Here is a 14,262-nt window from a genome sequence, read left to right as displayed (position 1 = left end):
AGGCTTTTGAAACAGTTATTTTTCACACACATGATTTATCTCAAGTGAGAGGTTATGGTAAAGGTTAGTCAATACAGTTATAAGAAATAATTTGTGCTTGTTCAAAGATAGTGTAATAAAGGGAGTAAATACTGTTTCATAATTTTTTTCTATTGCAGATTTTAGAGTGTCACTATTTGACAGAAAAAAAAGACAAAATCAGTCAGTATCAGTTATTTTCTATTGGCCAAATAGTCATTTTGCACTGTGGTATCGCCTCACAAGTTCACAATCTGTGTATCCCTAGTATGAACAAACATCAGCCTATCCTCTATTTATCTTCTTATTCATTTAATCATATCAAACCCTCTGGTGACCTCCAGATGATATATCGCGCGACACCTCTAAGTACCCTGACCCCTGGGTTCAGAATCACTGATTTAAGGCTTAGGCTTCTACTGGGTGCAGTTTTACCCCCAACCAAAAGGGGTCAACATTTCCACTTGCGGCGTCCTTTTGTTTATCTTATGGGCACAATACAACTCCAACTTCCGGACTGGAGTTTTCAAACAACACTAGCTAGCCAGCTAGCCGTTACACATTTTTGCTCAGGGAATTACGGCAAATTTTGCTGGGAGTCGGTAAGATATATCTCGGAAAGCTAATATTTTTCTTCAATGTATCTTTTATACCTATATCTGTAAGACGAAGTTTCGAATATCTAACTTCCCTTGTTAGAAAAGTGGCACGTAAGCTAGGATAAAATGCTAACAGCCGCTCGTCCGTTTGCTTTGTCTCGTACATCCTAGCGGTGCTAACCCGTTAAGTGCTTGTTCCTGTTTTAGACTTGTTATAAATGGGGCATTGACGGCTAACGTCCCATTTAAATTCAGTTTTTCAGATTCAAGGGGAGCTTTGTGTTGTTTTTCCTTTTTTTAGGTAGCGGGCTAGCCTGTTGTTAAACCCAGTCAGCGATGTCAGCGAGCTCCAAGAGGAGACGAGCCACCTCTCCTTCCAGTAGTATCAGCGGAGGGGGAGACCTCGATGATACCTCCTCCTCGACTCCTGGAAGTGGCAGAAAAAGAAGAAGAATCTCCAATGTCCCTCCTGTGGATACGGTCAATGCACTTCTCTTATTATTATTATTATTATTAGTAGTAGTAGTAATAATAGTATTATATGATTTATGTTCAGACAGCAAGGCTTTCGTGTATGATAAGATCTGCCCGTACTCCGTCTGCATTTAACAGCATTTTAACTTCTGAATTAGTGATCTTGTATAACTTTTGGCTTTCAGATTGCTGTATGTCATGAGCTGTTCAACGCTGTCAGAGACTTCAAGGACGGTCATGGGAGGCAACTTTGTGAAGTTTTTCATCGGGTACCAAAGAGGAGGTATTGTTGCTGCGGTCATTCTTCATGGATAGCGTACATTACAGTTAATCTACAGTCAGCTGACCAACCTTTGAAATTGAAATTTAACAATCTGACACATAGGTAACTGTTACTAAGCAGCTAATACATGTATTTATATTAGTTTGCATTAATTTACAGATCAAGTGACGTACATAATTTATATTCATTTTGATATTTTAAGTTTTTAAAAAAACTGTACAAAATTGGGAAAATAATCTATAAAATTGTACACCTAGTCTGAGAAAATCCAAACATTGAAAACTGAAGTGAGTTTGATGATGAACAAGCAACAATTGTTCAGGTTGTGCACAGCAATGCATAAGGTCAGGTAAAGTAAATCAAGTTGTTTTTACGAAGCAACCAATATCCTTGAGTACAGAGCTTGATCGTTAAAGCAACCGTGACAAAGAAGCTCACCTTAATATACATACATTATAAGCAGCATCTGTTTCTCAAGGGAATACCAATCTGCTTAAGGGCAGCCTTGTGGAGAGCAGAGAGGAAACGTGAATCTCACTTGTCAGACAAGACGACATGTAAACGTTCTGTGTGACACAGATTAAATTGGGAGTGGAATAAATAGACAGATCCAGCATTTTGAGGAGCTATTATAGAAGACTTGATTTGATACGTTATGCTGGTATGATCGCTGTTTTTACAAATTAGCAGGGCCCTGAGGCTAACAGTGATGGTCATAGAGTTGAATATGTTGGCTTCAATTTTTAATATAATATGTAGAAGAGCAGAGGAGAATATTGTGCATTCAGATGTATTTGGTAGTTAAGGGCAAGTGTGTTTGGGCTGTTGGTGAAACCAGAAACTGCAGATTACAAACGCGCAAGGTCATATACTGCTGGAAACGACATATTCACAGATCAGTGACAAGCAGCTCCAGAGAAAAGGCACAAACAAAAGAGTTGATGACATTCAAGTAAAAGGCCATAAACTACAGTGTAACGGGTCAGAAATTCAGTCAAAAAGTTTTTTAAAGACTGTGTTCAAAGTGAGCAAAATACAAAAAATGTACAGAGTCATTAAAGAGAGTACAACAATGTCTTATATTCTTTGTTCTTTTTCAGGAATCAGCCAGATTATTATGAAGTGGTTTCCCAGCCGATCGATATGACAAAAATTCAGTACAAACTGAAGTCAGAAGAATATAATGATGTGGAGCAGCTTACTGCGGATTTTCAGCTCATGTTCAACAATGCCAGATCTTTCTACAAGGTAGAGAGAAAATAACATTTCTATGTTTGCCTTTTCCAACAGCAGCCTGTATGTATTATTAGTTTGTACAAAACTTTAAGACTTTTATGAGAGTAGTTGCACACTTTTTATCGTCACTGCTATGATTTTGTCAGAAGGCAAATACTTTTTTTCCTAATGTAATTGATAACTTGTCTACATAATTTACATTGTATAAGGACATTGATTGTCTGAACTTCTCTGGACTCCACATTCTGCGACCAACCTTGTTTGAATCCTGTTTCTCTTTATGTTCAATTATTCAGAGTGACAGTGAGGAGTATCACGCAGCATGCAAGCTTTGGGAAGTGTATTTGCAAACAAGGAATGAATTTGTTCAGCCCGGAGATGGAGATGAGGATGATGATGATGGGGATGACATGATGGATAATCCAGGAATGTCAGCTGACGACGAGGTAAGTTCTTGTATTCAGTATGCTTCATTTGCCATGTTAGTCACTTAATGGTTTAAGTTTACAAATGAAAAACATCGAAAGAAAAACAGATAATAGTAAATAGGTAGATAGTCTTTTTCTTTTTTTATACAATGTAACATTATTTGAAAGGTTTCACTCCATAAACCCTCGTGTTTTTCTTTTAGACATCGGCTGGCACTTTGAAGGAAGTGCTGGAGCAACTTTTGGAGGCAATCGTATCACACTCCGACCCCTCAGGGCGACTAGTCAGTGAACTGTTCCAGAAACTGCCTTCCAAAGTGGTAATCTTTCCAGACTTTTATTAATGCAGATGAAATTGTCACACATCACGAACACCGTGTAACACGTTACGTAAGCTTCATCTTGCTAATGAAATGATTCATATTTGTACTATTTCGAGATAGATTGGTACTGAGAAGTCCCGCCTTTTGGAATTGTGTTCAGTCACTCAACAACACTGCTCTGTAATTCACACGCTTTCTTTTTTCCCAGCAATACCCTGACTACTATGCTGTTATAAAGGAGCCTATAGATCTGAGAATGATCACTCAGAGAATACAGGTAATTAGTTCCCTGCGTTACTGTTTGCTATTGTGCATTGTTAAGGAATAAAGATATTTCAGAGCTGCTTTACCTCCTCTAAGCAACACCACTTTATTTTGTCTCTATAGATTGGATACTATAAAACTGTCAATGCTATGGCAAAGGACATTGACCTGATGGCCAAAAATGCCAAAACATACAATGAACCAGGATCTCAGGTTTTCAAGGTGTTATTATTATTATTTCTGTTGTTATTATTATCACCATGCCTCTTTTTCTCTATAATGCAACAGCTTAACGCCCCGATATCAACTGTTTTCTTATTGTACAGGATGCAAACACCATAAAGAAAGTCTTCATTCAGCGTAAGACTGAACTTGAACATGCAGAGCCCACTAAATCAAGTCTTCGCATCAGGTACTTTTCACTTGTTGCATCTTTTAAATGTATCCTCTTCATCTTAAAGAGAGAAAAAAAGGCACTGAATTATTCCCAGACAGAAAGGGGATTCTTTCATATATACTTTGTGCCACTACTCAGAAATCGCAGATCTGGACAGGGGGACAGGCTTTCTGGTGTCAGCGTAGCTCTTCAGTATGGCTCAGAGAGTGAGGATGACCCCGTCCTTTCAGGTAGATTTCTGTTCCTTTTGTAGTAGAAAAATTGTGTTTGTGTTGTCGATAGTAAAAATAGATAAATGAATGTTTTCAGGCTCTGTGTGCTACGATGAGGGAGAGTCAGAAGCTGAAAGCCAGAGTTCAAGTATGGAGATGAGCAACCCAATCTTCCAACTGTATGAAGCTGTGAGGGGTGCCAGGAATAACCAGGGTCAGGTCTTCTCTGAACCTTTTCAGCAACTGCCCTCTCGCAGGGAATATCCTGACTACTATCAGCACATAAAACAGCCCATCTCTCTGCAACAAATTAGGTAAGGAACAGCCATCAGTGGCTGTGTGGTGTAAAGTCCCATTTAAGATGAATTATATTTCCCCTCAAATAATCAATTCTACAAGAACTTCAGATGTTTTAATGCATTTTTATTTTCATTTTTAGGGCAAAGATGAAGAATGGCGAGTATGACAGCGTGGAACAGATGGAGGCTGATCTCAACTTAATGTTTGAGAATGCGAAGCGCTACAACATGCCCAATTCAAGCATTTACAAACGGGCTTTCAGGCTTCACCAGATCATGCAGGTGATGACTTGTGAAATATTCTTTGGTAAATGGTGCTGGAAAATGATGTCACCAGGGCAAGAGAAAGACAAAGAAGTCCTGGAAAACTTCTAGCTGTGGATAGAGTGGGTGTTACTCATTTCTTTCTGTGTTCTGTATAGGCAAAAAAGAGGGAACTTCTGAGAAGAGACGATGAAGATGGTGACAGTATTTTATCATCTGATGCAGGGAGTGTCAAGAGGAAAAGGTTTGAAATGTTCAACTATTTTAAGCTAAATAAGTCTATTTGCATTGTTGCTTCAAACTGTACGTCATTTTCTGTGTGTTTACCAACAACTCACTCTTTATCTTGTGCAACTTTGAGGTATTTTTTCGGCGTATATTTTGCTATCCCTGCTAGTTCTTATTCAGCTTGCTTTTCTTTTTTTGTGCAGTCACAAGAAAAATGTCAAAAAGAACCGAATGAAAGCCCTTTACGCTGCTGTGACTGAGGCCAGGGAAGCAGGCACCAGTCGACGTCTCTGTGATCTTTTTATGGTTAAACCATCCAAGAAGGACTACCCGGACTACTATAATGTCATCCTCGAGCCGATGGACCTGAAAGCCATCGAGCACAACATTCGCAGTGAGCGCTATGCCACGGAGGAGGCTTTAATGGAGGACATGAGGTTAATGTTCCGTAATGCCCGGCATTACAACGAGGAGGGATCTCAGGTCTGCATTATCGCTCCTCTGAGAATAGAACATAAAACTTTCAGTTTTTCCCTACTTTCACATTAATACTGCTGTTATGAAAAGAAATCCTTCTGACACCCAAATGTTTGGCCTTTGTAGGTATATAATGATGCTGACGTTTTGGAGAAGATACTGAAAGACAAGCGCAGGGAGTTGGGACCTTCAGCTGAGGAGGAGGATGTCGGATCGCCTAAACTGAAATTAAGTCAGTTTTATCTTCTTTTTTTCTTAAGTTTATCTACTCAGTACTAAATGTGCTTAATTTTGAATTGTGTGTCTTGGGTTTTATTTTTATCTTGTTATTGCCTTTTTATGTATATACTAACTTGCAGAAACCATAGTAATAAGCATTTTGTTACAGAATGTTCTGTAGAAGTTGATCTTGAAAGGTATTGCTGTTTGACAGTAGTGACTGCAACTCTTTGCTATTGTTAGATCAGCCTTTTTATTTAAATTTTGGTAAACATTCCAGTTGATTGTTTACATCTTTGCTGAGGTGTATTTTCTGAGCACATTCAGGGCTCCAAAAGACAAACAAACGCCTCTTCTTTTCTTTTTTTTTTTTCATCATATATATATTTTCCTCTTTAAAAAAAAACCAAAGCCATAAGCCAAAACTTTGCCTTCTACGCATTAAAATGGCAAGTATGAAAATAATGACCAGCTGGATCAGAATCATAAAAACTGTATTTATCCCCGAGGGACAATTAGGAAATGATCAGGTCAATTAGGATGACCTGATAATCAGGTTAGGGTGCATTCCATTATCAGTGATTCTCTCCTTTACTTCTACCAACCAGACCTGTACAGCATCTCATCACTCTGCTCTCTTTTCCACTTTTGTTTTGTCTAGTTTAGCATTATCTTGTTTGTGCTGTATTGAGTGCTTTCTGTTAGCTTTTCTCATCTTTTCCATGTCTTGATTTTGCTCCGTCTTTAATTAACTTTTGTATTTTTAGGAAAGACCGGTGTTTCTCCAAAGAAGTCCAAATACCTCACCCCTCTTCAGCAGAGGTTAAATGAGCTCTACGATGCGGTGCGAAACTTCACTGACCGCCGAGGTCGCCGCTTAAGTACGATCTTCCTCCGTTTGCCCTCTCGCGCCGAGTTGCCAGACTACTACGCTACAATCAAGAAACCCATCGAAATGGAACGTCTCCGAAGCCACATGGCAGCGGGCCGCTACCAAGATGTCGATGCCCTGGTGGAGGACTTTGCTCTCATGTTCAACAATGCCTGCATATACAATGAGCCAGAGTCTCTGATCTATCGAGATGCTCTGGTGTTGCATCGAGTGTTGCTGGAGACACGGAAGCAGCAGGAGGGGGGGGAGGACTTTGGGCCTCCGCCTGTGGGATCTCTGGTGCGAGAGCTTATCAGAAACCTGTTTGTGTCTGTAATGAGCCACCAGGATGAAGAGGGCCGATGCTACAGTGACTCACTGGCTGAGATCCCCGCCGTTGATCCCGCTTCCCCGGAAAAACCACCACTCAACTTTGATATCATCAGGGTGAATGTGGAGCGCGGTCGTTACAGAAGACTGGATGTCTTCCAGGAGCACATGTTTGAAGTGCTAGAGAAGGCAAGGAGGCTGCACAGGTACGACAGCCCCTTTGTATTGTATCTGCACAGTTTTACTGTAAAAGCTTCGGGCTTTATCAAATAAAGTCCTGGAAACTTTTATGTCTGCAAACGAGCATCTGAGCTTTTACAATGGATGTATAACGGGAGTATAAATTGTACCCTATTTGTGTTATTTACACCAGTTTTAAGCTTTAAGTGAAACAGATGCTCAGTGCAGACATGATGTCTTAGTAAAGTTTTTTTTGGGGGGGTTGGAATAGTAATTTCTTCATAAATTAAGAGTGACTTCCCCTTTTCACATTTAATCAGAAATTTTAAAAAACAACCAAACAATCACCAAACATTTAGTTTCATGCATTGCTGTGTGTTTAATGGGAAACCTGCTTAGTGTTTTTTCATAGTTTTAATTAAGTGACTCCGTGTACCCAGTTTCACTTTTGCTTATAGTTGAAACGGTCAGCTAAAAAGGATCCGCACGAGCTTTCACGTGCTGTCTTTTCTGACTTTGCAGGACAGACTCGGAGGTGTTTGAGGATGCAGTGGAGTTGCAACAATTTTTAATTAAGATACGGGACGAGCTATGTAAAAACGGAGAGATTCTACTGTCTTCTGCGCTCAACTACACAGTAAAACACCTGCACAGCGACATAGACCAAGAAAAAAGAGAGAAAATCCCCAAGGAGATTGAGGAGGATAAACAGAAAACAGAGGAGGAGGAAAATAAAGGTTTGCAGGCTTTGGCATGATACGCAGGTGTGAATGGTATTAAATGTGTTGTCAAAGTGTTCATTTGAACCCTTTTTAAACGCTGTTTCTTTCATATAGAGGATGGGAAAGCAGAGGATCTGCCAGGAGAGGCGTGGCAGTCGGAGTCGGAGTCTGAGTCGCAGCGTGTGTACAGTCAGAAGTGCAGCTTTGAGAACAGTACATACCACGTTGGGGATTTTGTCTATGTGGAGCCATCAGAACCAAACCTGAAGCCTCATATTGTTTGTATTGAACGTCTCTGGGAGGATGAAGCAGGTTAGCAACTTGTTCCTTTTAAGCTTCTTTTTTAAATACTTATACTGACACATACGCTATCTAATAAACAGCATGTGCCGTAAATCAACCATCTCATTTTCTTTTTTTCTTTTTTTTTATTGCGTTTATCTTTTACCAATTCATATGACAATGTTTGCAAATTATCCTCCAAAATGTCATCTTTTTTAAGGTGAGAAGTGGCTTTACGGCTGCTGGTTCTACAGACCCAGTGAAACCTTCCACTTGGCCACTCGTAAGTTTCTGGAAAAAGAGGTCTTTAAGGGTGACTACTACAACAAAGTGTCCATCAGTAAGGTTTTGGGAAAATGTGTGGTCATCTTTGTGAAGGTAAGACCCTCCACAGCTAAATGGACTACATATGGTGAATGGTTAGATTTGATTTAACACGAGAATTTAAACCTTTCTTTATGGTTCATGTAGGATTATTTCAAAATGCAACCTGAGGGCTTCAGAGCCGAGGACATCTATGTTTGTGAGTCCCGCTATACTGCCAGGAACAAGTCCTTCAAAAAGATCAAGATTTGGGCCATGCCAGAGAGTTCTGTGAAGTTAGTACCTCGGGAGGTGCCTCTTCCTGTGGTCCGCGTTGCCTCTATGTTTGCCAAACCCGACCAAGAAAAAGTGGCACTGTCATACGGAGAAAGTGGCAGTTTTGTGGACAAGGTAAGGTGAAGCCGTCTCTTCTAAAGTCTGAACACCACATTGCACAAGAATTTGTGGGTTTTTGTATTTTTTCTTTTGAATTACTTGAAATGATCAAACATAGCTTATCTCATCTCAAATCAAAGTAACTTTGAGCTTCATGTGACTCTTTGTAAGCCTTTTATTTTAATTTCAGTGGAAACTGTGATATTTTAGCAGGGGGAATCCAGAGTGAATTGTTGTCAAGCACAAACATTGTCATTTGGCCTGTACTACAGGGGGTTAATTAACTTTGGTAACACGCGTGTCTCAACATGGAGCTGGGCAACGGAAGACTACTGCTTTCCAAAGATTGTCACACTGCAAACACCTGAGTCTTGTGTGTGCATGTTAATCCATTTAGGAGAGAGAGGATGTCCCCATGGAGATGAGTGGCGCTGAGCCTGGCTGCCAGTACTACGAACAGTTGCGCTACAACAATGTGTGGTATAAACTGGGTGACTGTGTTAACATCCAGTCACACGGTCTGTCAAAACCACGGGTTGCCAGGTTGGTGATAGTACATTTTACTTTTAAAATAAAACGAACCTCACAATTAAATTGGGTCTAAAATGATGTTGGCGCTGTATAGATATTATGCAGTTGCTAACTGTCGGTAACATGGCTCCTTTGTCTGGGCTGCAGGTTAGAGAAGCTGTGGGTGCATAATGGAGCGGCCCTCTTCTTTGGACCCATCTTCATTCATCCTGAGGAAACGGAGCACGAACCCACAAAGATGTTCTACAAGAGAGAAGTGTTTCTGAGTCATCTGGAGGAGACTTTGCCCATGACTTGTGTTATAGGTACTTTGAGAGTTTCCCCAAACTTCTCTTCACACTAGTTTACTCTTTCATGTGAAGCATTTAAAGTAGTAAATCAGCATAATGGGCTACAGGCTTTTTTTTTTTTTTCTTTCTTTTTTTGGCAGAGTTAGACCAGCTTGTTGTGACTTTAAACAATTTTCAGACATGAGAAGCATAACATTAATGGCTTAATCGTTCTCTTGAAATCGTGGCATTCAGTACTCAGATATTGGTCACTTTTAATGATTAATGAAACATGGTCCTCATTCTTCACTCAGACGGGCCTGTGAAGGTAACTGAAGGAGCCGTGGTGCACATATACTTGTCATTCGCGTCATATTGGACAGAAATGGGAGGGTACAATATAAAAGTATTCGTAGACTCAGTTTTATGAGGCTTGTGTTGACAGTGATAAAGTATATGATATTACATCTGACCTAAAAAGATTACCTTCACAATATGTTATGGAGAATCACGAGGGATAGTGTAGTTCACTCATAACACATGTTCGGTTGGCACCAGATTAATTAAAATAGTCCCTCATCTCTAAATTCACTCATTATTGTATATGAACCAAATGGTAAAACTGACATATTGTTATTTTACATGGTCTTTGTGACATGCATCTGACATTTCTTGGCTTTGATCAGTAACATCATGAGTCTTGCAACGGTTGCCTGGCAACTGCTGAGAATCAAGAAATGATCTGATATAAAAGCTCCATAAATTGGAAAAAGTGCTTTCCCCAGAATGCTAAATTATTTCTTTGAAATGTCACTTTTTAGATTTACCTGACATTTCAGGCATTGTTTTTTTTTTTTTTTTTAACAAGCTTTCCTCTGCTTATTTGCCTTCTAGGCAAATGTACGGTGTCCTCCTTTAAGGACTACGTGTCATGCAGACAGACCGAGTATTTAGAGGACGATGTCCTGCTGTGTGAGAGCCGCTACATTGAGACGGAGAAGCAAATGAAAAAGTTCAAGGGTCTGAAACGCTTCTCATACTCTTCCAAAGTGGTAGAGGATGAGGTCTATTATTTCAGGTTCGTGAGTTGAACTGACCCCTTATTTTACTTCATTACCGAACCACTTCTATTCCTGTCTGAGTTTATCTTTTAATGTGTTGGTAATCTTTTTTTTAAGGAAATTGATGGTGCCACAGAAGGAAGCCTCACCCTTTTTGGACAAGAAGATAGACGAGCTTGAGGTTAAACTGGCAGACATAGAGGACGCAGATGATGATATGGAAGACATGGATGATGATGAAGAGGCTCCAGTGACTCCTTCTTTGCCTCAGATGCAAACCCCTCTTTCAAACGACATGGAAGTCCTGCCCTACACACCTTCACAGGTATTCATCCATCTTACTTAAGATGACCTGAAGCTATCAAACCCACATCTTATAGGGATTCAAGCACTGCCGCTCATATTAATATTCATGTTTTTTTTGTTTTTTTTCATGAAGGCAACTCCTAAAATCAAGGGCTTGTCAAAGAAGGAAGGAGCCAAGAGGAAGATCAACATGAGCGGCTACATCCTGTTCAGCAGTGAAATGCGAGCAGTAATCAAAGCTCGACACCCCGACTTCTCTTTTGGGGAGCTGAGTCGACTAGTGGGCACAGAGTGGAGGAACCTGGAAGCTTCCAAGAAAGCCGAGTATGAAGGTGAAACGCAACGATCCGCAAGATCAAACGTTAATTTTCATGTGAGCTGAACTGAAGTCAGCTAGAAAATGACTTTTGCGTGTTTCAGAGCGTGCCGCCAAGATAGTGGAACAGCAAGAACGGGATAGACCACCCCAGAAGCAAGCGTCCCCTAGAGCAGGTACCCCTGTAGGGGCACTGATGGGGGTGGTGCCTTCGCCTAGCACTATGGGAATGATAAACCAGACCATGACACCTGTGTCAGGTAACCCCTCTCAGAGACAGCACGAGTGTTTGACAACAAGAGAGCAGGGAAATGAGGCCGGGCTGTTAAGAACCGTAATCTTCTCATTTTCTAACTATTTTAAACAGAACTTATCTGAAAGCCACATTTTGAAAGCATTTTTTTTTTCCTTCTTTCGCTGCTGTTTTATATTTCATATTTATAGTTGCATCATTATTAGCTTCATATCTGATATTGCACGACATCGGCTGCATGAATAATTTTTAACCTTGAATGCTGCATTACCCCCCCCCCTGAATTTTCATTTCACTTACATGCTTGTTTTGCTAACATTTTCACCCATTTATATTGTTTGCCCCTTTCACACACTGAACCCCAAGTATTACCAGCGTTCTTCCATTCAGAGTGGGTTTCAGTTTACAGCAACACTTAGGATCACTTCTGTTATCCTGAAACACAGAGGATGCAGGCTTATTTGTGGGGTTTTTTTTGTCTGCATAGCTGGCAAGAGAAAAAAGCCCAAATAATCAATTTGAAGCAAATCAAAGAGTAATCAAACACATAGTTAGTGAGTCGGTAAAATCAGAATTTCATACAGCTAATAACATCAGAAATGCCAATGACTAGGAACCTTTTGGCTATCTCTGGTACATTTTCATGAAAAAGGGAGGGGAAACAATCTTTGTAATGCCTTGAGAGGACATTTGTTATAACTGCCTGACAATTTTCATGACAGGTCTCATAACAACACGTAAATGACAACATACATGTGCGTTTAAGGAACATGTGTGAAAGGAGCCACTGTGTGTTGTAGTAGTGCATGTCGTTTTTAGAGTCAGCTGCATGGAACTTATGCATGGATGTGTTGTGCTCTCCTCGACCTCTTCCTGAAGGCATGATGGGAGCTTACGGCCCACCTTACATGCCCATGCAGGGCCCCCATGAGGGTTTGCTGAGTGTGGCCCCAATGCCACCTCACCCTGCAGGGGGTCCTCACCTGCCTCCTCACCATCTCCAGCAAGGTATGCCTGGATACCCTGGCATGCCTCATCAGGGTAAGGGCCACTGTCCTAGCCACACCCGCTCAGTCACGTCCAGTCGTGTCTCTCCTGCTGGAGGGGTTTACCTGGTCCACAGGCTGCACAGCCTGAGCTACTCACTTAGCAGTCAAAGCTCTATGGTTTCAAACAATCTAGCCAAGCGTACTCACATTCTTCACTTAGAACAGAATCCACATTCACACATGTAATGCATGTGAAAACTGTTACCAAATAACTAACATTCAACTGATATTCATTGTCTAACGTTGTCAGAAGTTGTGTAAGATTAACATAAAGCAAACTAGCATGAATTGGTTTTAGCTATACCATAAATGCACACAAGCTATAAATCTTATCCTTGCGCAGGTATGATGGGTGCTGGTATGAATGGAATGGCAGGAAGTCCTGCACAAGGAAACTTTATACAACAGGTTTGTGCAAAGACACGCTTTATTTATTTTTTCATCATATGGAACTTTATCTTTTATCTTTTAATAAAGCAGGACTAAATGAAACGGAAGCACATCATTACAAATTGTCTACTTTAATTCAGTACTGTAATCATCTCCATACTTCTTTGGCAACATTTTTGTTAATTGTTCCATTTTTAGCCGGGGATGTTCAGTCCAGGACAGCATGCTCCTCCACCATATCCAGGACAGGGCCAGTTGGGCCAGCCCTCTCATTTGCAGCCCACCACTCCCATGTTTGTGGCACCTCCACCAAAGACGCAGAGGGTGCTCCACTCTGAGGCTTACCTGAAGTACATTGAGGGATTAAATTCAGAAACTGGTACCATCAGCAAGTGGGACCAAATGCTCAAAGGTAGTGTGAAGCAGTCCTTTGATGTTTTCTCTCAGACTTCCTAATGGGTGTATGTCTGTATTTTATGTATTTTTGAATAAACACTAAATCTGATAAGAGTACTGTATGTCTATCATAAATGTCAACAATATGAAAGATATTTAGTCAGGTTTTGTTTTTGCATTTTTTTGAAAATCTGTGATGTATGTTTCTGCTCACAAAGTGAACATTATGTACCTTTTTAATGAAAAATGGTGTTCCCACATCAGCTCAAAGGCGAGATGCTCACCTAACCAAAGAGCAAGAAAGTCGGCTTCCAGCTCACTGGCTGAAGAGCAAAGGGGCCCACACCACCATGGTGGACGCATTGTGGCGTTTGCGCGACTTGATGTTTCGAGACTCTCTGAACATCTACCAGGCTTACAACCTCTAACCTGTTGGACAGAACCATTCACCTCAGTAAACTGTTATTTGCCTCAAGTTGCAGATTTTAAGAGGGGTAGACCATAGAAGCAATATTTTACAGTGAATCATGATCAATTTTATATTTATTAGCTTATGTAATGAGCTTGATAGTTGTGTGTGTGTGTGTGTGGGGTGGGGATGGGGGAGGGTTCCTCTTTCTTTTCTTTTTTTTTTTTTTACACCATTTGCATTGATAGTTGTGCTAAACCTGTGATTTTTTTTTCCTTTTATTCACTTAATAATGCAGCCAAAATAAAATTCTGAATACCTTGTTCACTGTGTGTTTTGTTTTTAAATGGCATCACCCCCATTTACCGCATTTAAACCGTTTTGTTTTACAATTTGAACGTTTAACGTAGAACAACACCGTTGCAAATAAAGAAAAATAAAATACAAACCTTGATACGATATTTATGTTTGAAGTAC

General features: G+C 40.4%; 1 protein-coding gene across 4 annotated transcripts; it reads left to right on the top strand.

The window, feature by feature from the left end:
- Positions 1-524: 524 nt before the first annotated feature.
- On the top strand, positions 525-13,999 carry pbrm1l (polybromo 1, like). 4 transcript variants are annotated; one of them, XM_072382036.1, is made up of 30 exons: positions 525-620; positions 919-1,097; positions 1,277-1,374; positions 2,475-2,622; positions 2,907-3,056; positions 3,242-3,358; positions 3,570-3,638; positions 3,749-3,847; positions 3,952-4,037; positions 4,161-4,252; positions 4,332-4,548; positions 4,674-4,815; positions 4,956-5,041; positions 5,229-5,508; positions 5,629-5,734; positions 6,489-7,128; positions 7,625-7,839; positions 7,939-8,136; positions 8,327-8,484; positions 8,578-8,820; positions 9,203-9,348; positions 9,484-9,641; positions 10,500-10,683; positions 10,784-10,991; positions 11,106-11,304; positions 11,393-11,464; positions 12,421-12,582; positions 12,934-12,998; positions 13,179-13,392; positions 13,641-13,999. In XM_072382036.1, exons 2-30 carry the CDS (start codon positions 954-956, stop codon positions 13,802-13,804), a joined length of 4,860 nt encoding a protein of 1,619 aa, XP_072238137.1. In that variant the 5' UTR covers positions 525-620; positions 919-953; the 3' UTR covers positions 13,805-13,999. The 4 variants fall into 4 exon arrangements, with proteins under 4 accessions (XP_072238137.1, XP_072238135.1, XP_072238134.1 ...); XM_072382034.1 differs by having other exon boundaries at positions 11,393-11,548; XM_072382033.1 differs by having other exon boundaries at positions 3,952-4,252; positions 11,393-11,548.
- Positions 14,000-14,262: the final 263 nt, after the last annotated feature.

The sequence above is a fragment of the Leuresthes tenuis genome, unplaced genomic scaffold (genome assembly GCF_036924035.1).
Source record: "Leuresthes tenuis unplaced genomic scaffold, fLeuTen1.0.hap1 SCAF_3, whole genome shotgun sequence".
NCBI lineage: Eukaryota > Metazoa > Chordata > Actinopteri > Atheriniformes > Atherinopsidae > Leuresthes > Leuresthes tenuis.
The sequence above is the reverse complement of the archived record's forward strand: the minus strand, read 5'-3'. Positions and strand labels throughout refer to the sequence as shown.

Bases quoted from the DNA above. Each gene is read 5' to 3' on its own strand.
- pbrm1l (XM_072382033.1), top strand. From the start codon at position 954: ATGTCAGCGAGCTCCAAGAGGAGACGAGCCACCTCTCCTTCCAGTAGT. The intron at 7,129-7,624 runs GTACGACAGCCC...CTGACTTTGCAG, and splicing joins AAGGCAAGGAGGCTGCACAG to GACAGACTCGGAGGTGTTTG. The intron at 8,485-8,577 runs GTAAGACCCTCC...TGGTTCATGTAG, and splicing joins GTGTGGTCATCTTTGTGAAG to GATTATTTCAAAATGCAACC.